This window comes from Physeter macrocephalus, chromosome 9 (assembly GCF_002837175.3).
Source record: "Physeter macrocephalus isolate SW-GA chromosome 9, ASM283717v5, whole genome shotgun sequence".
NCBI lineage: Eukaryota > Metazoa > Chordata > Mammalia > Artiodactyla > Physeteridae > Physeter > Physeter macrocephalus.
In genome coordinates, this window is record NC_041222.1 from 106,382,024 (window position 1) to 106,409,153 (window position 27,130).

At 37.0% G+C, this 27,130-nt stretch overlaps 1 protein-coding gene across 1 annotated transcript in view; it reads left to right on the forward strand.

The window, feature by feature from the left end:
- Nucleotides 1-27,130, forward strand: part of NEK1 (NIMA related kinase 1) — a 205,564-nt gene that overhangs the window by 162,638 nt on the left and 15,796 nt on the right. Inside the window, exons 27-34 of the mRNA XM_028494271.1 lie at nucleotides 8,035-8,211; nucleotides 10,397-10,517; nucleotides 14,154-14,242; nucleotides 15,345-15,577; nucleotides 21,582-21,733; nucleotides 24,771-24,979; nucleotides 25,979-26,109; nucleotides 26,283-26,415. Coding sequence (XP_028350072.1) covers nucleotides 8,035-8,211; nucleotides 10,397-10,517; nucleotides 14,154-14,242; nucleotides 15,345-15,577; nucleotides 21,582-21,733; nucleotides 24,771-24,979; nucleotides 25,979-26,109; nucleotides 26,283-26,415 — 1,245 coding nt within the window. The remainder of the gene's footprint in view (nucleotides 1-8,034; nucleotides 8,212-10,396; nucleotides 10,518-14,153; nucleotides 14,243-15,344; nucleotides 15,578-21,581; nucleotides 21,734-24,770; nucleotides 24,980-25,978; nucleotides 26,110-26,282; nucleotides 26,416-27,130) is intronic.

The window sequence follows — 27,130 nt, forward strand, 5'->3', positions numbered from 1 at the left end:
CATTTTTTCCTGTTCCTTTGTTATAAACCATGCTTTATAACATAGAGCAATGAACTTTTTCTATAAATTGTTAGATTGTAAATATTCTAGGCTTTGTGAGCCCATATATACATATTCTTCTTCTTTTAAAAATTTTCTACAGCCCTTAAAAATGTAAAAGTTTTTCATAACTTGTAGGCTATGCAAAACCACAGCACAGGTTAGAATTTTTGTACCTGAGTTTTACATTATTTGATTGGATGCCAGACATTGTGGATGAAAAATTTAATAGCCTCTGGGTAATGTTATCTTTCTTCAAAGAAGATTAGTAAGTTTTCTTCTTAAAACTAAATAATGCCAGCAGATTGCCTTGATACTGTTGAAGTTAGTTGTGGCCTGTTTGTTTCCAGGCGGTGGCTCTTGTTCCTACACCTTGATCTGCCTGAGACCTCCTCTCAGTGCTAATGATGTTTGTTCACCATGCCCTCCGCATTCCTGGGACCTGATCTCTACTCTCCCTTCCAACACCATCCAGCTGCTCATCTTTGCCCAGCACGTCACCCTCCTGGCTGCTGATTTATGCTGGTTTTCCCAGAGTGTTGCTTGTGAATGAATGCATAGTTTAGCAGTTAGCCGAAAATAGAGGGGATTTTTTTGTTGTGCTGAGGGGAACTTTTTGGTGATTTTTTCCTTGCAGTCTGGGTCACTTTGTAGCCACAGACTTATTAGCCCAGTAAGACTTGCCTTCTGCCTGTGCTGGACTTAGAAAGTGCCTGCGGGGAAGCTGGGATGGAGTGGAGCTCATCCTAGCGTTTGCTGCTCTCAGTTGTGGCCCAGTGCGTCCTGCCTACATCACTTACACTCCAGTGCTTCCAAACAGCTTTTTAAATATTTTTTGTTGTTGTTCATCATTTATATTTATTTCCAGTGAGCAATTAATCCAATATGAGTTACATTGTCATGGCCAGGAGATCAAGTCCCTACATTTTTTTAAACTAACTTTTTTTCCCCTTGACTATAATAGTATATTTTCATTGTAAAACATTAGAAAATACCAAAACCTGTGCTGTAGAAAATTGAAATTACCTAGAACCTTGCTGCCTAGAGATTATGTTCCTGTTAATCACATAAATTTTGTTTTTATTTAAAAATCTAGTTCTCTTGTTATAAAAGTAATCTGTACACATAATTAAAAATGCCAAGTAGCTCTGGAAGTCTTTTACGAAAAACTGTAGTTCCTAGGCCTCACTCGTCACCTTATTTTCTGCTTCCCAAAGTCAGCCACTTTCAGTTCTTTTAACTATATGTTTTCTTATTTATCAACATAATTATAAATCATATACCTATGCTATTACTTCTTGATTTTTAAAAGTGTTTATTATTATTATTTTAGTTTTAGACATTATCTATAGACTTCCTACTTTGGAAGATAAGAATTTAGCTGCCTTTCCTCCATCGGTTTTTTTTTTCCCCTGATCTCACTATATATGACTGTACTTCCTATCCCGAGATCCTCCAAATATACTTGTAATTTTGATGAAATCATTGTACAGTGTTGGTATTACTTTGACCATGTATATTCTGATCAAAGCTATGGTAATTGTACCGTGACTACTTTTCTTTCTTGCACGATATTTTGTTTTCCCTTTAGTGAATAATTGCTTTGTTTTTCACAAGCTTATTTCTAGTTTGTTGCCAGACTCTTCCCTAGATATGTTTATCTCTTCTCAGATCATCCAGATACATTAGGTATTATATGGGTCTAATCTTCGAACCATTTCTTTGGAATCCTCTCTGACCTGCTCCAAACCAGATGAGTTTTTCCTTTGACCTGCTGGAAAGATGTCATCCTGGCCTCTCCCCTAACCTGTCCTGATGTTAGATCTCTTATTGTCTGGAGTCCATGGCTTCTTTTTTCTTGATATAATCCCCCATTTTACTGGCATCTATGGGACATGGTGTGTGTGTGTGTGTGTGTGTGTGTGTGTGTGTGTGTGTGTGTGTGTGTGCGTGTGCGTGAGAAATCTCTGCTGTCCTGCGGTGTCCAATCTTCCCTCCTTCCTTTTTAGTACTAGCATCTCCCCATGCCCCTACGCCCACTTTGGATTTGTGTTGGCGCATGGCTGCCTAGGCAGAGACATCATTTCCCAGCTTCCTTTTGCAGCTGGGTGTGGCCATGGGAATAGGTTGTATCCAGAGTAAAATAGCCATTCATATGGCTTTTAATTCTTTTTCCAGCTTTATTGAGTTACGATTGACAAATTTTAAAAATTATATATGTTTAAGGTTTACAACATGGTGTTTTGTCATAAGTATACCTCGTGTAATGATCACCACAATCAAGCCAATGAACATGCCCATCACCTCACATAGTCAGCATTTTGTGTGTGTGATGCGAACACTTAAGATTTACTTTCTTACCAAATTTCACGTGTACTGTACATTATTGGCAACTGTAATTAACCATGCTGTGTATTCGATCTCTAGAAGTTTATGCATCTTATGACTGAAGGTTTGTACCCTTTGCCAATTTGATCTCTGCATTTTTCCCACCTCCCAGCCCCTGGCAACCACCATTCTACTGTCTGTTTCTGAGTTCGACTTTTTTAGATTCCAGTCATACGTAATAGCGTGCAGTGTTTGTCTTTTTGTGTCTGACTTATTTCACTTAGAATAGTATCTTCCAAGGATTTCCTTCATGCTTAAGGCTGAGTAATATTCCACTGTGTATATATATACCGCATTTTCTTTATTCATTCATTGACACGTAGGTTGTTTCCATGTCTTGGCTACTGTGAATAATGCTGCAGTGAACATGGGAGTACAGATACCTCGTCAAGATACTGATTTAATTTCCTTTGGATAAATACTCAGAAGTGGAATTGCTGGATCATATGGTAGTTCTATTTTTAGTTTTTTGAGGAACCTCAGTACTGTTCTCCATAGTGGCTGCACCAATTTACATTCCCACTAACAGTGCACAAGGGTTTCCTTTTCTCCACATTCTCATCAGTATTTGTCATCTCTTCTCTTTTTGATAATAGCTATATTAAGAAGAGTGAGATGATCTCTCACTGTGGTTTTGATTTGCATTTCCCTGATTATTAGTGATGTTGAGCCACCTTTTCGTATATCTGTTAGCCATTTATATGTCTGCTTTTGAGAAATGTCTATTGAGTTCCTTTGCCGATTTTTAAATTGCTGTCATTAATTAATAATGGCAAAAAAAATTAATTTGTCCATCTTTTTGCTGTTGAGTCGTTTGAGTTACTTAAATATTTTAGATGTTAACCTGTTATCAGATATATAATTTGCAAATATTTTCTCCCATTCCGTAGGTTACCTCTTTATTTTGTTGATTTTTCCTTTGCTGTGCACAAGCTTTTACTCATGTAGACCCACCGTTTTGTTTTGTTTTTGTTTGTGCTTTGGTGTCATATCCAAAAATTTCTTACTAAGATACATATGCTCTTTTTTGAAGTGCCTATTCAAGTGTCTTGCCTATTTTTCCATTGTGTTGGTTTCCCTTTGGTTTTTAGGAGTTCTTTGTATATTCTGGTTAGAAGCCTTTTGTTAGTTACATGTGTTGTAAATATTTTGTCTTTTAGTGGCTTGTCCTTTTAAACTTGTCCTTAAAAATGCCACCTGTAAAGAAAAGGACTGAATAAATTGGACTATAATAAAATTAACAACTTCTCTTCAAAAAATGCCATTTAGTAGAATGTTGAATAGAAGGGTCATGTTCTTGATTCAAGGGAGTAAATGTATCATGTTAACTCAAGTCTCTTTTGAAAATACCCATTTTCAGATTAAGGAATTCCCTTCTAGTCTTGTTTTATAAAGAGTCATTAAATTTTATCTCACCCCTTTTCTGACTTAATTAAGATGATTGTATGATTTTTTCTCCTTGATTATATTAATGTAACAAATAACATTGATTGATTTTCAAATATTAAGCCGGCCTTGTCAATATTATCACTTTTTTTTCATTGTTACCAATCTTACAAGATTCCATTTGTGATTTTCTGATTGTGAGTGAATTTCATCATGTCACAGTCTTTTGGCCATTTCGCTTTTGCTTCTCTGTAAATTGTGTGTATATTCTTTGCCCTTTTTTTTTTTTTTCTCGGTACGCGGGCCTCTCACTGCCGTGGCCTCTCCCATCACGGAGCACAGGCTCCGGACGCGCAGGCCCAGCGGCCATGGCCCATGGACCCAGCCGCTCCGCGGCACGAACCCGCGCCCCCCGCGTCGGCAGGCGGACCCTCAATCACTGCACCACCAGGGAAGCCCCCTCTTTGCCTTTTTTATATTACATTTCCAATTTTTTTTCTTGTGAATTTTTATTCTGGTATAAATAACCTTTATCTAGTATATCATCACAGTTTTTTTCCACCCTCTGCTATTTCACTTGTTTTTATGCTATTTTTGGCCATACAGAGTTTTTTTTTTCTTTTTTTAAAATTTTCATGCAAGTATATCTTTTATTTATATCTTCTGAATTTCCTTTATTGGGTGAAAAATTGGGCAAATCTTTGGATTAGATAGATAGATAACAGACGTGTTCACATGTGCATGCATGTACGTATATAATCTTTAACGTAGCTGGAATTCTGAAATATTTTCCTTGGTTGCTTTTATTTCACTTTTTTTATAGTAGTATTTTTTTAATTAATTAAGTTATTTATTTATTTACTTTTGGCTGTGTTGGGTCTTTGTTGCTGTGCGCAGGCTTTCTCTAGCTGCGGTGAGCAGGGGCTACTGTTCATTGCAGTGTGCAGGCTTCTCATTGCGGTGGCTTCTCTTGTTGTGGAGCATGGGCTCTAGGTGCATGGGCTTCAGTAGTTGTGGCACGCGGGCTCAGTAGATGTGGTTCGCGGGCTCTAGAGCGCAGACTCAGTAGTTGTGGCATACGGGCTTAGTTGCTCTGCAGCATGTGGGATTTTCCTGGACCAGGGCTCGAACCCACATCCCCTGCATTGGCAGGTGGACTCTTACCACTGTGCCACCAAGGAAGTCCTGTCCTTGGTTGTTTTTAGACAATTATTATTTCAAAGGAATTTTAAGTTCACTTTATCTAATTGAGTATTATGATTAGAATTGTATTAAATTTGTGTATTGATTTTTGGAATTTTTTTTTCTTTAAATTTTTGGCTGCACCCCGCGGCATGTGGGATCCCCAACCAGGGATCAAACCCTCACCGCCTGCATTGGAAGGCGGAGTCTTAACCACTGGACCACCAGGGACGTCTCCATGATTTTGGGATTTTTTTTTTTTATTTCAAGAATTTAAGTATGTCTTTCTTTTTGCACCAGTCTTGTTCTGTGTTTTTCAGTAACATTTTGTTTTGTTCATTTAAGTTCTAAAACCTTTTTTGGTAAATTTATTTTTATACAGTGGGTATATTTTTGTCCTTATTATAATATAGATGATGTATTTTTTCCATTTCCCTAGGTTGTTATTTCTAGTTAAAATAAAGCTATTCTTTCTGTTACCCAGCTAGGTAAAATTTTATAGCCAGACTCCTTACTGAATTATTTCATTATATCTATTAAGTTTTTTTCTTTGACATCGTAAATCTTATAAATGTGCAGATTATCTCATCAGTAATAAGAAATAGGTTTTTTTGTCCAGTATTTATTTGATTATTCCCTCTCCTTCTCACTGCATTTGTTAGACCCTCCAGAGCAATCTTCAGTAATCATAGTGCTGTCTGGCATCCTTGTTCCTGGTTTTAATAGACATTATTTTATAGCAGAACACTTAGACTGAATGAGCAGAGCACAGACATGACCTCTGCCACTGTCACATTGTCGATGAGACTTGGTGAAGGAAAGATGTTCCAGAACATGGGCAGCACTGTAGTTCTGTTCTCATTGACCAGGAAGAAGTAAGAAGTAAAGCAGCTCACAAGCACCTGCACGCAGCTGTTTTTCCTAAGGAGTTAACTGAACCAGGCAGTGCCTGCTAGCCCAGTGTTATAGAAGGACATGGGCAACACCAAGGCCCCACTTGACTTCAGTGATGATGAATTGAAGTTGGGACCAGGGAGCAAGGCTCTGTGTTTTTCTCCAGCTGTTCCAGCCACATGTGTTCAGACATGACAGGCAGAAGATGGAATTGATGTGGAGTTGGGGTTTTGCCCTGAATACCGTGAGTTGAGGATGTATGGAAGAGAATGTTTTTAATGATGGGCTGTAGATGGATTTTAATGGGGACGATGGGGAGAGAAACCATGGTAGGATCAGTGCATTTTAGGTCCTGGTCGGGTACCATTCTTTAGAGTTGGGGTAGTAGAGGGAGGTGAGTGGAAACACAGGATGTTGGGAATTAGAAGGTGGGGTATTTAACAGTGAACTTTTTGAGGAGCTGTACTGAATGACAGGATCTCTGAGATGTGAGCTTTGGAGTGACTGAGGGAGGGAGAAGAAAACTTCATGGAGATGTACTGACCAGCCCAGATAGATACAGGAAGGCTTATTGGTGTAGACAGAAGTCCAGCAGATTAGCTAAGACAGAATGGGTGTTAGGGGAGCTCCCAGTAGTGAGCTGGAAAGGAGCTTCTCCAAGGAATGGACCGGACTGACCTGGGCATCTTCCAGGTAACTGCAGTCAGCTGTTCTGAGCTGAATCCATCCTCTCCTGGTGTCAGTTTAAAGTATGGGAAGTCTCTGAGCAATTACCAGAAACACACAAAAACAGTTCATAATTTTAAAAATATCATTTTGACATAAATATATCATTCTGACATTTATATATATATGTAAAAGTTTCATCTAAAGGAAAAGGCAAGTAAGCCACCTTAGAAATGTATGTTAGCCACCTTAGAAATGTATTTTTGTTTATTTGTTTATTTTTTTTACCACTTGGTTTTTTTAGCTTTATTGACTATTACCAAGTTTCAGTCTGTTTCAAATAATTAAATACTGCAATTGGGACATTAAAAATACAAACCAACATGCCAAAATAATTATATTCTGAATGTTACATATAATATTATACATTTTATATTACATAAAGTGTTGTATACAGAAAGGTAAGATTTGATTTATGATTATTGAAAATTCAAAAATAAGTTTGAACAAAACATTGCTCTGCATACATACACAATAACTCAACTGGGATAATCAAAACTATACATGAGTGTGGTTATTAAAAAATAAAATTACATTCATACAGCAATGGTAGAAATTGAAATCTCTTTTTATTAATTTGAGAGTATTATTACAAAATCACACACATATGAATGATGTAACCTAATTCTGTATATTTAAGAATCTTTATGCTTGACACTGAAATATGTCCCTATCCCATGGGAAATTTTTGATTTTAAATTTTTTGATTTTAAGGGATTTTTATAATTCATAATCATTAGACTGTCTATCCATGGGCATAATGCAGACCCAGTCCCAGCAAATAGGAAAGTCGTGCGGGTCAACCATATCACATGTGTATTTCACCATAGTTGTAGAAAAATATCCTATTCACTTGTACAGTTTGGTCATGCTTCATAGTCGTGCTTGTCATTAGTGATTACAGATGAGGCACAGAGCTTAGAGGGGAATATATATTGCTGTAGAGAAGTAGGTACTAGAGCAGCGGTATCACTGGGTGCTCATCTGGAGAACACCACCTAGACACGCTAAATTAGCTATTAAACTAGGTGTCAGACCTTCAAAAAGGTTAGTACGCTGATGTGTACTAACTTGCTTTAACGCTGAAATGTCTTAAGTCCAGAATACTTGTCAAGTGAGTTTTAGTACTATCTCACTTTTAAATTTAATGAGAGCTGTGATTTTAAGTAAAGGCAAACATTTTTCTAACTGATCTCAAAAGCCTGAAAAACAATGTCTTTATAACAAAAATGCCTTTCCAATTTGAATTAAGTGTGGGTATCATGTGCCTTAATCATTTATTAATTTCTAGTACATTACAGAACTTACCCCCAGTAATTACCTGCTGTAATAATGAACTTTGTTCTAAGTGCTGTTACAGATAAAATTCAAGTCACTTTGAGAATGTAGCATGATTTTTCATGTTTTTTGTTGTTTCAGAGATTTCTCCTCAAGGGGAGGAGTGCAAACCCTTAATTACTGGAGAAGAAAAAATAAAATGTATTTCACCTGAAATGAACCCATCAGCTACTGTTGATTCTTCTGTTGAGACAGACTGTCCAAACTTTAGTGAGCCATCTCCACAGACGGCATTGAAACCAGAAGGAAATTTGGATGGTATGTTTTAATGGGGCAAAATGAGATTGATTTGATTTAATAATACTTTAATGTCTTCTTTATAAACAGATCTTCAAAATATGTATATATGTTTGGGTGATTCATCTCAAATTAAGTTCACTCTTTTTTCTAGTAACTGGTCGTTTTTTTTTTTTATTGCCACATAGCAAATCACCCCAAAACCTAGTGTTAAAAGAACAGCCATTTTACTCTGTCTCCTGATTTTGTGTGTTGGGAATTGAGTCAAGGCCTGGCTCAGCCATGTGCTTTTCTAATCCATGTGCTCTTGTCTCTGTGATCATCTGGTCTCATGGGTCCGAGAGGGCTTACCTGGTGTCCTGACAGGAACAGCTCAGAGGCTGGGCCCGGCTCGCCCCTTCCTCTTCATGCGGTCTCCAGGCCTTTCTATGCACTCTTTCCAGCAGGGTGGTCTGACGTCTCATAGGGCTCCCAGATCCCCAGGTAGAAGCCGCTTGTACTTGTAGAAGCTTTGTCATGGAAGCACCCCACCTTCAGATACGAAATTCTGTCTTGCTTATCTAGTGCTGCAAAGCAGATTGCTCCCCAAACTTAGTGACTTAAAAGAACTGTTTTGTTTTATCTCGCACTTCTGTGCATAAGGAATTGCGAAGGTTCTCCTCCTTGTGGCATCGCTGGCATCGCTCGGTGGTGTTGAGCTGTCAGCCTCGCCTCCTTGGAGGGTGGGAGATGGTGTCACTTCCACTTGTGGCGTCTCGGCAGCGCTTGGCTGGGCCTGTTCTGCTGGGTCCCGCCCCTTAGCTTAGTGTCAGGCCCTGGCCATGTGGTCTTTGCAGGATCGTTAAACTTCTTTCATTGTGGCTTAGGCTTGCAGATTCCAAGGTGGAAGCTGCCAGTTCTCTTCACGGCTGGACGTGGAACTGGCTTACAAGACTCCAGCTGTACTCAGCTGGTCCAGGCGATCTCACTGCCGGGGCAAACTCAAGGAGAGGGGCAACAGAGTCCCCTCTAGATGAGAGGAACGCTGGACACCTTGCTTCCTGTGTGGTTGTCTTTACTTCACCATAGTAACTTAATAGTTACTTAAATAGTCTTACTCATTAGAATCATAGTTAACACGTACCTTACGCCTCTTCTTAAAAAGAAACAAAGAAAAACCCTGTTAGGCATATGATAGAGGCTGTATAGCCTAGTGCAAGAGTTGGCAAACTTCTTCTACAGAGAGTCACATAGTAAATATTTTTGACTTTATGGGCAGTACATTGACAAATCTAGTTTGTAGAATGAGTCATATTGTTAGGGCTTAAGGTGCTAGAGAACAAATACTCATTAAAAAAAATTTTTAAGGATCCCCCTCCCCCAATTGCTTACCTCGTATGCATGACCAAAAAATCATTTGAGTAAAAGATAAGAACTTTAAAGATTGGTAAAATACCAGTCATCTTTCTAAACTGGACAAACTGATTGGAAACTTAAAATACAGAGGGAAAGAGTATCTGGATTTTAGGAAAAAAAGTGGTGGTTATGGTGGCTGAAATAAGAACTGGAGAAGAAAAAGAAAAGTTAACAAGTGAAGACAGAAACCATTTCTCATTACTATTTACTTCCAGGAACTATCACCCAGATGAAAAATGAGCCACTGCCAGAAAACAGAGGTAGTACCCTGGTTGTTAATTGTCTGAGAGTCTAGGAAAATAGATTTAGTGCACTCCAATTATGTTCTCAATATCATTGTAAAAGTCCAGGTAATGGGGTGTTTGGTGCTTCTTGTTTGTTTTTTTTTTGATGATTGAACTTTCCCATCAGTTACTAATCAAGGACATCTTCTCCCCTTCCATATTTCTAACCACAGATAGTGTTATTCTTTAAACTAGTTTTTATACCTTCAAGAAAGCAATTTACATGTTACTGAAATTTTAATGAAGCGAAAATTTTTTGTAATAATCAAAATACAGTGTACTGTATTTCTTTGGGGTATTTTTACTGCAGTGAAAATACAAAAGGAAAAGTCTGTTATTTCAGAAACAACTAGAGAGTCAACACAGTAAGATTAAAGATCTATAGATAAAATATTAAATTTTTCGTTGTAATTACTATTAATACTTTAGCCTAAAACTAGGTATGATAATTTATAGGAGGTTTATTCCATTTTCTCTAAATGGATTTTGCTTTGAGACCTCTTTCTTGTTATGTTTTTGCCGTGCAGAGCCTGATGACTTGGAAGCAGAATTTCTGCAGGAGCCGAGTGGAGCAGACAGGGACGGTGGCTTGCCCTGCCCTGTACTCGACGTGTGGGTTGGTGAGATTAAAGAAGCAAAGGAGGCTGAGTACGTTACCTCTTTCTTACACTTCAAAACCTGGTCCCTTTTTGTAATACCTTTTAAAGAAATAGTGTAATAACCCAATATTACATTAAATCCTATATAATACCTTATAAAAATAGTTTAATTTGGGAATAGATACTCTATTCATGTGGTTCAGAAATCCACAAGTGTATAAAGATAAACAGTGAAAAGTCTCTTTCCCACTTCTTTCCCCATCCAGCAAATTCCCGCTCTCTCCTCTTTCCAGACGTGTTTAATAGTAATGAATATTAACATAAACAGAAGCAGAAGCGAATATACAGTCTCCCTCACTTTTAAATACAGTTGTTAGTATAATGTACCATTTTTAATTTTAGTCAGTAACCTGGGAATTTTTTTCATACTAACACACAGAGGGCTTCCTCTTTTTTTGTTATTTCATGGCTGTGTAGTAGTCCATTGTAGGAATATACTATAACTCTGATTAGTCTCCTACAGTAGTTGATACTACAAATCATGGTGTAGTGGATAACCTAAATAATAAGGGTATTTTGCATGTATATAAGTACAGTCATCCCCCCTTATTCAACAGGGTTTCGCTCTTCATGGTTTCAGTTACCTGCCATCAACCACAGTCCGAAAATATGAAATGGAAAACTCCAGAAATACACATTCATAAGTTTTAAATTGTGTGCTGTTCTGAGTGGTGTGATGACATATCCTGCTGTCCCCATGTGTCCTGTGCAGGACGTGAACCATCCCTTCATTCAGCGTGTCCACACTGTGTGTGCTGCCTGCGTGTCAGTCACTTAGTAGCCATCTAGGTTGTTAGATCTGCTCTCTGGGTGTCCCAGTGCTCGTGTTCATGTGACCCTTGCTTTGCTTAATAACAGCCCCAAAGCACAAGAGTAGTGATGCTAGCAGTTCGGATGTGCCAAAGAGAAGCCGCAAGATGCTTCCTTTAAGTGAAAGGTGAAAGTTCTCGACTTAACAAAGAAAGAAGAAAATCGTATACCTGAGGTTGCTAAGGTCTATGTTAAGAATGAAACTTCTATCTGTGAAGTTGTGAAGATGGAAAAGGAAATCTGTGCTAGTTTTGCTGTCGAACCTCAAACTGTAAAAGTTACACCTACAGGGTGTGATAGGTGCTTAGTTAAGATGAAAAGGCATTAAATTTGTGGGTAAAAGGCATGAACGGAAAACATGATTCGGTTCTGTCCATGTTTCAGGCATCCAGTGGGGGTCCTGAACTGTATCCGCCTGTGGTTAAGGGGGGACTACTGTGTATCTGGAGGATAGAGGCAAAGAAGTATGATTTTATAAATGCAATTATTATTCTCCCCAGGGATTGTACTAGTTTATGCACTCAGAAAGAACGTATGAAACCTCCTGTTTTCCCCACAGCCTTGCCAAACTTTTATTACCAAAGTTTTTGATTTTTGCCAATCTGATAGGTAAAAAGTAGTATCTCAGTTTGGGGTCTTAGTTTATCTCTTTCTTTTTATTAGTAAAGTTGAGCACATCTTTTCAGATGTTTAAGTCACTTTTTTGGCCGTGTAGACCATATGGTCTGTGATGCAGCTGTTTGATTCTGCCTTTGTTCTGCAAAAGCAGCCATAGGTAACACATGAACAGGTGAGCATGGCTGCTCCAGTGCAACTTTATCTGTGAAAACAGGAGGTGGGCTGGACTTGGACATGGATGCAAAGCTGTACAAGCATGTTTATTGCAGGAGAGTCATAGGAAATCATTTGAAATAGTCTAAATAATCATTAATATGGAAGTAGCTAAAAATACTGTTCTCAGTATACTGCATAATGGGTATGCAGCACTGAAATAAAATGGAGCTCCATGTATTAATATGGAAATATGTCAAAATATTGAATGATTAACAGAATAAAATTATATTGAATAAAAAACATTTCCATATATTAGAATAATGCTATGATAATCCTATTAAAATTATTATATATCCTTAAGTGAATATACATGTATGTAAATTTAAGGGAAAAGTGTGGTAAGATGTACACAAAACTGACAACAGTAAAGGCAACTGAGAATTGAGTGGTTAGGGGACTCCTAAAAGAATCATTTTTTTTTTAAGTGAGGTAAAATTTATATAACATAAAATTTATCATTTTAATCATTTTAAAGTGTGCAATTTGCCACTATATGGTTCCAGAACATTCCCTCAACCCCAAAGGAACCACTGTGCCCATAAGCAGCCACTCCCCACGTTCCCCTCCCCCAGCCCCTGGCACCACTGATCTGCTTCTATCTCTGTGGATTTGCCTATTCTGGATTTGACACTTCCTGTGGAACCGTACAGTGGGTGGCTTTTTGCATCTGGCTTCTTTTACTTATCATACTGTTCGCAAAGCTTATCTGTGTTTTAGGATGTATCAGTTCTTCATTCCTTTTTATAGCTGAATAATATTCATTATATGAATATACCCTACATGTTTATCCATTGAGCAGATGACGACATTCAGCAGATGATGGTGGGTCATTTCCAGAGCTTCTTCTGCCTTTTGGTTCTTTTGAATAGTACTGCTATGAACATTGTGTACAATTGTATGTTTGCACACCTGTATTCAGTTCTTTTGAGTATATATATTTAGGAGTGGAATTGCCACAGCATATGGTAATTTTATGTTTCACTTTTTGAGGAACCAAGGAACATTACATTTCAAATGAAGAAATGTATTGCTTGTATGATTAAAAATAAAGAAAAACTTTTAGAAATAAAAATAGAAAATTGCTCAAAATTTAAAACTGAAAAAGTAAAAGATTATTTAAATTTGAAATGGACTAAAAAGTACTAGCAGAATTAAAACTGCCGTATAAACGAAAACCCCAGAAATAAATTACTGGCAACTTTTGCAATATATTTTTCTAGTTTTTATATTTGTGTTAAAAAAATTAATACATCCATTTAGTTCCCAGCATGTTTTGAGATAAAAATTGTGAGTTCTTCTTTACATAAATCAGTTCATTCCCTTTAAGTGTTAAAACGTTTTTGTGCATATTATTGTATTCCTTTTACTGTGCTACCCAGCATTTTTTCAAATCCTAACACCATTTAATATAAATTGGTCTGAAAATTGCTTACTTAATAATATATCTTGACTATCATTCCATATCTGGTTATACAGATCTCTACTTCATTTTTAAAATAGCTGTATAATATTTCATAGTGTATATCATCATTGTTTTCTATTCTCTGATATTAAGGGGCATTTTGATTGCTTACAGAAGTGGTTCTCAAACATTGCAACATTTTAAAACAACTGTCTCAGCCTTATCCCCCAAAGTTCCTGACTCACAGGACTAGGGCAGGGCCTGAGAATTTGCATTTCACACAGGTCTCCATGTGTTGCTGACGTCTAGGGGCTGCACTTTGGGAACCACTGGGATGAGAATGTTGAGCCTGGTTGTTGTGAATGAGTGTGACTGGTGAAGGTTTGAACGGCTGAAACGTAGGATTGTGCTTATGAGAGACAGTGTGTGTATAAGTGAGAAGAGTATTCAGAAGAGGGATCACAGGACTCTAGTGAACTTGTGTTCCACTCTTTTTGTTTCTCGCACTCTTTTGTACTTGAGAGTGTTTCTATTTCTAGTAAACCATGTTTTCTTAACTGGTGTTTCTATTTGTGGCAGGTTGGAAGATAGGATCACCATTCAGCAAAATGAAGTTTCTGAAGATGGAGCCCCGAGGAGCATGGATCACCTTAGTGAAGTTCATGTAGGTGAGCATCACTGTATTGGCCTGATTACTCTCTGGAAGGTCGTTAGCACTGACCTGTTCTATTTGGACTGTGTCTTAATAGAGAGCATCGCTAACCACTAACCTTAATTATCTAAAAAATATAATAGGCATAGAGCACTGGACTCCACATTTATTTTTTTATTACTTTTTTGAAGTATAGTCGATTTACAATATTGTGTTAGTTTCAGGTGCACAGCATAGTGATTCATTTTTTAAATTTGCAGATTAGATTCCCTTATAGGTTATTACAAGATATTACAAGATGGGTATTGTTCCCTGTGCTATATTTGTTGGTTATCTATTTTATGCACAGTAGTGTGTATCTGTTAACCCCATACTCCTAATTTGTCCTTCCCGCTCCCTCTCCCTTTCGGTAAACACAAGGTTGTTTTCTATGTCTGTGAATTTGTTTCTGTTTAGTACATAGATTCATTTGTATTATTTTTTATGTTCCACATATAAGTGATATTGTATAGTATTTGTCTTTCTCTGCCTGACTTACTTCACTCAGCATTATTTTCTCCAGGTCCACGTTGCTGAAAATGGCAGGATTTCATTCTTTTTTTATGGCTGCTGGACTCTGCATTTATAAGCCTGTATTGTTTGGCAATGTGGGCAGTGTAACTTTTTGGTCAGTTATCTTACTGAATGTTCAAAACAGAAAGAATTGCTTGCCAAAGCTAAGCCAGTATCTCAGGACATTAAATAAGTGGTCTTCTTATTTCTAATAGTATTAATTAAAATATAAGAAGTACAATTTTTTAATATCTAACCTATAGGAACAAAGATAACCTGGAGCTATTGAGTGTTTAAACGGTACTTTTTCACATGTCCTTGCATTTGTGTCACATTTTTGAACTTCTGTTATAATGGAAGAATTTAACAAATTAAATCTCCTTTCTGAAAATAAAACATACCCGGTTAAAGATTATTTATAAGGTAATAAAATCACATATATATTTGATTTTGTTTTTCATGGAGTTTTTTGCTATGATTCATGTTAAATAGTATACTTTTTCAGTATCACTTAGCACATTGAGTACTGTATAGACTTGTCATGTAATCTTTCCTTTATTCCACAGAACCTGGAGTGGATGGTTCTCCACACTCTGAGTGTGATGTAGATGAATCTATGCAACCAGAACCATTTTTCCATAAACACTTGAAAGCAGCCTCTCAAGTCCAGTCAGTCCTCTGTTCACCAGAAGAATCCACTCCACTTCGATCTCACTCTGGTTTACCACCAAGAAATAAAAAGCAGAATTCCTTGCTGATTGGACTTTCAACTGGTCTATTTGATGCAAACAACCCAAAGGCAAGTATTCTCCTCAGATGGAAAACGTTATCCATTTGATAACATTTCACATTTACTATTTTTCTTTGATAAGCTATACTATTGAGTTTTAATCCCTTAAAAACACAAACACATACACACGAAAACACACTCATCAAAACAAACAGAAACAAGAAAAACCCTCCATCTTCTCTCCAAAACTGAAAAGAAATTGCCATTGAGAGTACAACTAGGACAAAGGCTGCCTCATTGGCTCCATGTGCAGGGTCTCTTCATAGGGTCTACTTTTATTTGAGCAGAACATCCCTCTTACACCCTCTTATTCTGTCCCCCTTTCCCATTCCCAACCCAAATTCCGTTTTTAGTATTAGACTCAGCTTGAGCATTATGTCTTAAAGGGATAGAAGTGCCGTGTTGCCTAATTTGTACCTAGAAAGATTAGTAGATGTGCATCTGCACTTTCTGGTAAAAGTTTTCCATACCTCTTATCTTTTCTCACTCTCTGTTTTAAAAATATGTAACCAATTTTTTTCTTATTAAGAGATTAGAACATTGTAGAAAATTTAGAAATGTAAGTAATCACATATCATTTTGTTATATTACTTTTCATATATGTAATTTTTACATATATGTAACGTTTTAACAAAATAGGATATTATGCATACTCTTTTTGTAACCTGCTTTTCTATTTAGTATATATTATTAAATTATTACGAGTATTATTTTTACAAAAACAGCATTTTGTCATATTGTCAAATATTCTCTCATATCCTTCTGAATGGCAACAAATTCCATTGTTCTGCTATATCATGCTTTCTTTAATCTGTTTTTATTGTTGGGTCTTTAGATTTCAACTTTTGTTCTTATAACCACGTTCGTCTGTATCTTTGTTCATATCCACAATTATTTCCATGAAATAAATTTCTGTAAGTGTAATTCAAAAAGGTATATTGTATAATGTCTGATTTTCCTTCAAGAAACATTGTATAGTGCTATAAATAGTATGTGAGAGTTCATACTCTAAATAACACCAACTATTATCATTTACTTAAAAATTGTGTGTTTAATGAATGAGTAATGGTATCAACTCTTTAAAGTTTATATTTCTGTTTTTACCAGTGAGTTGAACATTTTTCATATATTTAACTCTGCATATGAATGAATTACCTCAATTCTCTTGTCCTTAACTGTTTTTTAAATATTTTTTAAATGAAAAAAATGATTTTCAGTTTAATTTTCCAGGTGGATATGTTTTTACTTTGTGGAGTATTTTCTTATGATTTTCTTAAATGTAGAGACTGCTAAATTCTCTCACTTATCTGATAGCATTCAGATTTTCAAAGGTGTAAACTTAGTGTATCCTCAGTGGGCAGAAAAGGATCACCGTATGATTCATGTACTTACTTTTGTCGTAAAGGTGTATAGTTGTCTTTATCCCAGAGCTTTTAAATAACTTACTGCTGTCTATAAAAGTTAATGGACTTTTAACTGAATAATACATTTGATTACTCGATTTCCTTTCATGACCTTAGTTCAGCCTTAGTAGTTCTGTAGAAGTACTTACTCTGGACTTACTCACAGCAAAGCAGATTTCATGTAGAGGGAGGGGACAAGATAAATCTCTGGAAAAGCAAAGCAGTCTATAGCCATTTAAGGCAAGGACAGAAAGCCATGCCTGCCTATCCCATAAATTTCTGAGATCATGAGAGTTCATCGCTGTGCCAAAATAGTAAATAATCAGTGTTCATAATGGTGGCTTTGAATCATGAAGAAAAGGTGAAAACTATTTATAAGCGTTTATATAATCCGTTTACTAAAATGGGATAATTTAACCTCCTACAGAGATTTTTGTTAAAAGTTATTTTTTTTTAATGTTAAGTCATACTACTTTTGTCCTTTTTTTTATTAAAGGAAATCCTTCTTGAGCTTTGGATCCTAACCTCCCTCACCTTCTTAAAGAAGTCACTCCTTTACTTTTGCCCTCCAGCCTGCGTCATGAACGTCTTTCTCAGTGGTGGGTTATTCCCACAGGACACCTGCTCTAACAGGTCCCATCATAAATGGCAAACTTCCCGTAAGCACACGTCCTCCCCCGCTCCCACCCCACTTCTCTTTGTTGTATTTTTGCAGTGTCCCCACCACTCACTTCCCAGTACATTCCAGTGTGGTTGTCAGCCCACTTCTCCACTGAAGCTGCTCTTGCCAAAATCACCAATTACCAGTACATTATCAAGTTCCCTGTACCTTTTTCTCTCACCTTTCTTGACTTTTCTTTCAACAGAGTTGATATACACCTTCTTTTATAATCATTCTATCTGTAGGCATCCTGTGTATCATACTTTCCTGGTTTTCCTCTGCATTCATTGTCACTCTCCAGTTTCCTTTGCTGCAGCCACTACTACTAACAGATCTCCTTAAAAGAGTATAGATTCTTCTGTCGTTGGGTGAATTGTTTTGTAAATGTCAAGAATTGAGTCCAGTGGTGTTGTTCATGTTTTCTTTATCTTGACTGATTTTTTTGGTCTACATTAACTATTAGTTGCTGAGAAAAGAAGATTGAATTTTTTTTTTTTTTTTTTTTTGCTCCGTGGCATGTGGGATCTTCCTGGACCGGAGCACGAGCCCGTGTCCCCTGCGTCGGCAGGCGGACTCTCAACCACTGCACCACCAGGGAAGCCCCATCCTTTACTTTTAATCAAACTTATTTCGTATAGACTTCTTGTAGTTGTCATAGTTGAGTCTTGCTTTTTAACATTCTGACAGTCTTTTAATTAAAGTGGTTAGACCATTTATATTTAGTGTAATTTTCAATATATTATCATTATGATTGAGTTTAAACTTACCATTTTGCTATTTGTTTTCTATTTGTCTCATTACTTCTTTCATTCCTTTTTTACTTTTATTCTCCCTTTTGGATTGAGTATTTTTAGTATTTTATTTAATCTCTACTATTTGCTTATAAAGTAGACTTTAAAAAATATTTAATGGTCATTCTCAGTTTTCAGTGTACATCTTTAGTTTATCCTGGTCTGCCTTCAAATATTGTACCATGTCACGAATAGCATCAGAGCCTTAACAACAGTACATTTCCATTCCCCTGCTCTTCCCTGTCCTTTGTGGAATTGTTGCCATGTGTTTTATTTCTGCATGTATTATAAATTCCACAATACATTTCTATTGTTTTTGCTTTCAACATTCAATTATCCTTCACAGAAAGTAAAAATTGAGAAAGGAAGTCTTTTATATTTACATATCAACCGTTTCTAACATTCTTCATCCCTTTGTGTAGAATTCGAATTTTTATCTGGTATTATTTTTCTACCACTTTAAGAACTTCTCTAACACTTCTTGTGTCCCTGTTGGTGATGATTTTTTTTTAGCTTTTGTTTATTTAAACACATTTTCATTTCACTTTCACTTTGAAAGGGTATTTCTACTAGATCTAGACTTACATTGTCTTCTGGGCTGCACTGTTTTTGACAAGAAACACCATAAATACAGTGGCAGCTTTCATAAGGCAAGTTGTAACAGAGTGACTTAATAAAATTGAGAGTATAACACATAAATGAAGATTATTGAAGGTAAATTTGTAATAGGTCAGGATGAAATAGTGTAAAGATGAGACCTTGTAGTGATCTTGTGTGGGGAGTAGAGTGGAAGACTGGTCTCTATGAAAACTGGAGAATTTATTTTCCTGTTATAGCAAATGCAGAGTGGGAGAAAGTAAATATTAATGTACAATTCACAAATAACACAATTCTTAGAAAATGTCCGTAATTTTTGCCTTTGGTAAGTGTTCATAATTTTTTAATGTTTTAAAGTCCATTTTTAACCTTGTTTATGGGTTGAAGTGAGCAAGTATTTGTAGAAGCTATTTTGAGGGTGTAGTGTTACAGTTGAATTGCAGTAAGCAGAAGCTAAACAAATGTGCTCATCATAAACTATTTTATAGTATAGCCAGAGGATTACTAACATATAATTTTATATTAAAAATACTACAGATGAAAAACTGAGTTGATGGAATTAAGTAGAATTTCATGTGAAGTTCTATTAGTGCAACTACTACTAAATTCATTCATTCTTTATGTGGTTGTCTTCATTTTTGAGAAAAAATAGAACCAACAGTGAGAGATCTAAAGGAACTGCATTTTTAAAAATGTTTTAAGGTTTTCTAAAACATTGGTTTCCTGTTTGATTTATAATGGTACCAAATGCTAGCTGCATAAATAAGCGTACTACAAAAAATTTTGGAAAAAAATTAGTCAGACTATAAATGAAGTAAGATCTCAGGCAACATGTTCTGGATTAATAGCTATTTTCAGGAGGATTTCTTTCTATTAATGTCAGAACTATAGAATATTATTTAAACAATATGAAAGAAATCTAGTAGACTCAGAATTACAGAACTGGAAGTGTTCTTATATAAAATTCTTCTTATGAAGATGAATATCCTGTCTAAAACTTTAGCAGTCTGTCAGGGATGACTGTGAACATTAGGATTTTAAATATAGGACCTTTGGGAACTGTTGGACTGATGGGTGTGTTAACCCATCCCAGAGGTACAGACCACTTGAAACTTCTTTCTAACCCTATTATTTTATGTTAGGTGATGAAGTTTATTTTAATTAATGACAGGAATAAGCTAGAATTGAGATGATTTTACCAGGGTAAAATTTATCTCAGCCTAAAAAATATTGCATCCTTTTGTATAGTCCCCTTGTATTTAGGTATATAATGCGTATATGCTATTTATTTTTATCGATTAGCATCTATCTGGGTAAACTGTTAGTGGCTGCGTATTTTGCATACCCCGGGTTTATAACATATGTGGCTCAAACCATTAAAATAACAAACAAGTCAAGCGTAAATTCTGCTGACAGTACCATTGTTAAGTGCTTTAACCAGGCAGTGTATCTGCACCATCTTGTAGCGCATCACCATTTTTTTTCTCTTGAGTGCTGTGGTATGTAAATTACGTTCAAGTAATAGAAGTCTATTCCTTTTTATTCTCAGAAACAGATTGTACCAATAAAATTGGCCAAGTATATACATTTTCATTAATGTGCCAAACATTGCCAAACTGTGTTCTGCACAGTCTCCCATCTGGTGCTGGGTTCCTATTGGGGCCTTAGGAGTCATGTTTCAGATCTTACCGATCCCTTTAGGGTTGACCAGCCCTGAGACTGACTTCTGTAGATGTGTGTGTGCCGTAGCCCTGTGTGTCTGACACGTTCCGACTGTGGAAAGGGTGCTGGACAGAGGCTGTTCCTGTTATCCTGGTCTTATCCAACGCGGTTCACATTTCAAGCACCTCCGCCGTGTTGTGCTGTCTCATCTCGGTGTGCTGGGCTCTTCCTCACCCTGCTGCTCCAGGTGCTGTCAGCGTGAACTTGGAGGTGCCTGTCTTCCCAGCCGTCCTTTCTGGTGGGACAGGCGCTCGCTGCTCGCGGTCCGCTGCTCGCAGTCCGCTGCTCGCAGCCCGCTGCTCAGGGAGGCCCCAGTGGGCTCTTCTTTGCACTAACTGGAGGCCCTGCTCTAAGCTGTTGGCCACCCAGCATCTGCTAGGGCAGAGGGACACTAAGGGCCACCAGTTGTGTGGGGTGCTGCTTAGCCAAGCTTGGGCAAAAATACCTGGAGCGCATTGGACGTCGAGAAGTGAGAGGAAGACTCAGGAGGGGTGCTGTGGCCGAGGGGTGGCGGGGCCTGACCCAGCTCCAGCTCCAGCTCCCTCCATGTGCACACCCCAGATAAACACCCTCCCTACCTTTTAAAGTCCACTTCACATTGAAACCCAAGCAGAACTCGCAAGCTTACTTTCATCACTGAAAAAATACTGAGCTGAAGTTCAAGAGAAGTAGGTTCTCAGCTTAGGCAAGTCGCCCCTGAAGCTTCTAGCTTTAAATGGATGATCGATGTGTATATATAAATAACAAAATTACTCTTAGGTCCAATTTTCTAATTTTTTCTCTCTTTTTAATTTTCTCACTGTCTCACTCCTAATAAGATATCGGTTGCCTTTTTGTAGATGTTGAGGACATGTTCACTTCCAGACCTCTCAAAGCTGTTCAGAACACTGATGGATGTCCCCATTGTCGGAGATGGACGTCAGGACAATCTTGAAATGGATGAAATGGAAGATGAGCATGTTAAGGAAGGACCTTCCGACTCTGAGGACATGTGAGCGTGATAACATTCGTAGATACCGACACTAACAGGATTTCTGAATTTACACATGTTCTAGAGATGGAGACTCACCCACAGTTTTCACACATGATCTGTAGCTGACCTTGCACTACTCCTTTAACTTTTTACAATGTATTTTAAAGTACAGTCAAGTAAACTTTGATATGTGTGTCTACCTCTAAATACTGTAACTTAATGTCACTTTAGGAATGTAAGAACAAGGTCACCATTGTGTTCTCTGTCTTACTGGCTACTGAGCACGCATCACAACGCTTGATGTGGCTGGTGCTTAATTGAGTAAACCTCAGCAGGATAATGACTGTTTGGTAGTGTGATGCCACCTGGTACGGGGATTGCAGTGGGGAACTGAAGGACTCACTACTCTACTCCTCCCCAGGAAGATGCCAGAAAGCTCTGTCCACATCTGTCTCCTGCCGGCTGTGATTTCAAAACCATGGCAGTGGGGAGTTAGCAGGTGGAACAGTGTGTGTGTGTGTATGTGTGCGCACATGCTCACATGTGAGTTCTGCACTTAACTGCTTTCACAAAATTCCCTTCTTATTAATGCCTGAGGAATCTAGAATCCCAGAGGAAAATTTAACCAACACTTCTGAAAGAACTGGGAATTGGCAGCTCCTTAGACAGTAATACCCCTTCACTTTCCTTGATATCAGTCAGCCTTCTCAGCCCATCCGACAAACGTTACAGACTTTTTGGGGAAATAAAACCAGAGTGTTCAAGAAGTGTATTCAAGTCACCGGGAAAATAGGTTGCAAAATGCTATAATTTTTATGATTTATTTTTTGATTTGTTTGAATTTAAGTTTCTCCTTTTTACCTCTGCCTTTCAATAGAAACAATGTGTGTTTTGATCTAATTGAAAGCATGATATCAGTCGCATGATTTTTCTCCCTCTAATTCTTGAGCCTGGCAGTGCATCTGGTGCATTTTATTTTCTGTTTTTTGTTTTTCTTAAGGCTTGCCCTTTCTTTTTAAATTTCTAGCCAAACTTTATCTTTCAAAGGTTGACTTTTGAATTCTCTGGCTGTCCAGTGGTTAGGACTCCATGCTCTCACTGCCACGGGCCCGGGTTCAACCCCTGGTCGGGGAACTAAGATCCCACAAGCCACGCAGCATGGCCAAAAAAATAAATAAAATAAAGGTTGACTTTTTTTTTCCCCCATAGAGTTCTGTAGATTTTTGCTGGTGCCCTCAAAATTTGGAGGAAAAGTTACCTTTTTATCCTTGCTTCTTCTGCTTGGCTGTGGTCGTTAAGCAGTTTACATTGTATTTTTATTAAGCCTGTTGGATAACAGGACAACATTTCAGCACCTCTATGGTTGACAAAATCCTTGGTAACAGTTCTTTCCTCAGAGTTTTTATAAGTCATCAGTTTTTATCTGAGTGAATATAGCTTATTTGTGGCTTATATTCTTTTAATTACTAGTTGATGACAGAATTTTACTTTAAAATTTAAGTTAGAAGCTTTTAATGTTATTTTTTAAGTTTGAAAAGTAAGTTTTTTTCCAAGTAAGTTACTCCATATGCATATAGGGAAATTTCACTTGACATTTTTCTTTGGAAAATATGCATTTTTTGATCCAAACTTTACTTATGGTCATATAATAAGAAAACCTATTAAAAAGAAAATTCAGGACCCGGGTTTAAAGTACCTGAGTCAATTTTTTGAGTGCTCATTTCATAAAAAATCTTAATCCTCTTACACTTTTCTTACACTGGCATAGTTAGCATCCCACTTGCTTTAATACCATCTGTGGTGGAAACTAATTCCTCTACAGGAAGATTTTACCAACAGGTTAATGCCTAGTCACATAGCAATGGTACCTAGCAGATGTGCGTGGTATGTAAGTCTGGTAATTAAATATTAAGCTAAATGCTCCTAGAAGGATGATCCAGAAGATTAGACACTGTCCTTCTCATTCTAATTAGATGATGTTTGCTTTTCTTTAATTGCTGCAAAGTCAAAGTGTAGGAGTTTGAACACATATGTACAAAATAAAGATATTTCTACATTAAAAATTATTTTCCTGTTAATGAATATTTTGTATGAGGTCTCACATAATAATATTTATGTTTTAGTTCTTCAGTAAGTATTTGTTTATTCAATTAGAGTCTAAACTTTAAGAAAGGGCTTCATCAGCCTTGTGTTCTGCTTAATATCGCTTTTTCACTATTGAAATCCTCACTGTGGGTCCCTAATCTTTCAGAGGACTTTATGTATCTAAAACTCGAATTAACTGTTAGTCTACAAGTTCTTCCATTTGCGTGCCCCAGGGAGAAAGAAGCAGCTCCTCGGGGGAATGGAGCTGCTGAGTGTGCTTCTTGGGTCTTGTAGACGTGGTCAGAAGGCCTAAATCTCAGTCTCGTTTTTGTCATTTATTGACCATGTGGTCTTGACAAGTCACTTGAGCACCTTGATTCATAGTTTCCATGTTTCTAAAGTGAGTTTTGTATGGATAAAATTTAAATAGTAGGATAAACAGCTTTAATAAGTAAGGTATTATATGAATGTAAGATATTACTTGCATAAATCAGTTCATTTCAGCATCTGTAATTGCACAAAAGTAGAATGAATACTCTGGGCAGTGCCTGGAGGGCAAGACCCCCGCAGTGAGGCTGGTGCACAGCTGTCGCACATCCACACCAAGATTTTGCTGAACCTTCAAATCTACATGAAAGAAAAATATTTAGTCTGGCTCTTCAATATTGAAGCATTCTTTCAAAACTTAAGGAATTAATAACGTTGATAGTTATATGATTCTCTCTGACAAATCAGGACCATTTTATACAAGTCATCTTCCGTCGTATGTATTCCAGAAGATGTGTTGTGTGCTTTATTTATCAATTGTGGGAATCCTCATTTCCTTTGTTAAAAACTGTGTGTTTTTTCAGATTTCTTTTTACCCACAACGAGTACTTTTAAGTAGGAAGGAGCGCATGTATATTGAGTTGAAGTAAAATTTCAGAAAGGTAAAGTTTTGGTAACGTTCCATTTAATTGTCAATCCTCAGTGTGTTTGAAGAGGCTGACACAGACTTACAAGAGCTTCAGGCGTCCATGGAGCAGCTGCTGCGGGAGCAGCCTGGGGAGGACTACAGCGAGGAGGAGGGGTCGGGCCTGAAGACGAGCGACGCGGAGCAGGCTGCCAACGGCACGGACGCGGGCGATGAGGACGACAGCCCTAGCAGCGAGAGCGCTCTCAACGAGGAGTGGCACTCGGGTGCGTGGTGGCCCACACTGCAAGCAGAGTGTCTCTTTCTGGCCTCCGACACGATCCCCTTCCAGCCTTAAGTGAGGCTGAAGCCTGCTCTGCGTCGCTGACTTGCGTTCACTCTCTCTTTTCACACAGTCTGCATGCATAGTTGTCCCATTTCTTTTCCACTAAAGTATGGAAATGCTTTTTTGAAGCGTTTTTATCCTGTTATCCTCCACTTCTTGACTTATTTTCCTAGTAAGAAAGATAGTAACTTAGTTTTCTTAGCCCTTTATGTTTTACAAAGGGCTTCCACATACAGTGCTTAACCAGCAGGGTTAAACTGAAAGAGTTTTTAAAACCTTGACACCTTTTGTTTTTTTTTTTTGGTTTGAAAACAGTTCCTTGTTCATATCATTGACCCTAAGATGCATAGAAAATTTGTGTATTTAAATAACAATTTATCTGAAAAGAAGAGGTAATGTGAAAAAGAATGATTCTGCATTAATTTTTCTTCTACTAGAATTTTTCAAATTACCTTGGGCATGTACATGATATAAAGCATTTATAATACTTTTTAAGTGCCTTCCAAGTTTTATGATATACATCTTAGGTCATCTGTATGCTCGTTCATGTTTTGCCCCATGTTTAATATCAAGTTTTTAAAAATAGAGTTGGTTGCCTCAGTGCAGAACATATGGGTATGCTTTTTCCTTTTTTTTTTTTAGCTAAATTCAGTGACATCTCTTGGAATAGTTTTTATTCTAACCTGACTCACTGTTTATGTCTATAAGAGAAAAGATTTCTAAAGTAACATTCCTGTTAAGACAAATTTATATATACGTACATTGATTACCTATATAAATGACAAGTATTATAATGACAGAAACTTTATATTGAATGTACAAGTAGTCTATCTCAATGACAATACTCACGTGACACAGGATTTTAATCAGTTACGGTAAGAATTATTTTATTCAGTCTTTTAAATCATAAAATGTCTTCTTTTTTATTTATGTTTTTTAGATAACAGTGATGGTGAGATAACTAGTGAATGTGAATACGACAGTGTCTTTAATCATTTAGAGGAACTAAGGCTTCACCTAGAGCAGGAAATAGGCTTCGAAAAGTTCTTTGAGGTTTACGAGAAAATAAAAGTGAGTAAAATGTCACTTAAAACATTTAATTTTGAAATATGCTCTGTTTGAATTACTAGTGAAATGTCAGTGATTTTTATTGGTCAGTAGACCCATTATAAATAATAAACAAAGTCTCCAATTAGAGGAGGTTAACATTCAAATATTAATTTATATTTGGAAATTTGGTATAGGCTGTTCATGAAGATGAAGATGAAAATATTGAGATTTGTTCAACAGTAGTTCAGAAGCTTTTGGGAAATGAACATCAGCATCTTTATTCCAAGATTCTTCATTTAGTTATGGCAGATGGAGCCTATCAAGAAGGTGAGATTTCCTCACAGCCTTATATTTTAAATAAATGTGCCAAAAATAAAGTGACATATGTAAATTGATGAGCTTATATCACATGCATTTTGGTGAAATCTATATTGGAATTATATCTAGTACTTTTAAGCAATTAACTGTGTCCTTCTCTTTGACTGATTCTGGCATAAGCTTTTATTGGCTTAAGTTTTTTAAGTCAGTATTTTAACTTAATTTGCAAGTAACATTTTGAATGATATTTTTTAAAAGCCTCCTTATTGGACAGCTCTAGAAATTAGAATACTTTTTTATTAATAAGGAGGCAGAATTAAAGTTTTAGACACATACGTAAAATTTCTCCTAACTAGAATCAAATGTAATCTCTTCTGTTGAGAGTAAGTAGAGTTCATCTACAGTGATTTGAGGGTAAACCATTTTTATATTTGGAAAATATTTACCAATAGAATCACTCAGAATGTGTTAGGGCTTTATTAAAAGTTATTAAAGTTAAAAATGTTTTTCCCCTTAAATTGGTCAAGAGCACTAAGCATGGAACCCAGAGACCAGAGTTACAGTCCCGACTCTGACAAGCTGGTCACATGACACAAGGTGATTTATTTTGTCTCGAGTTTGTTTCCTTTGCTATCAGATGGAGCATGACCTCCAAGCTCATGCACTGTGGTGGGTTTTCAGAGTGTTTATGGAGGCCCCCGTGGGCCTGGTACTTCATTTCTGT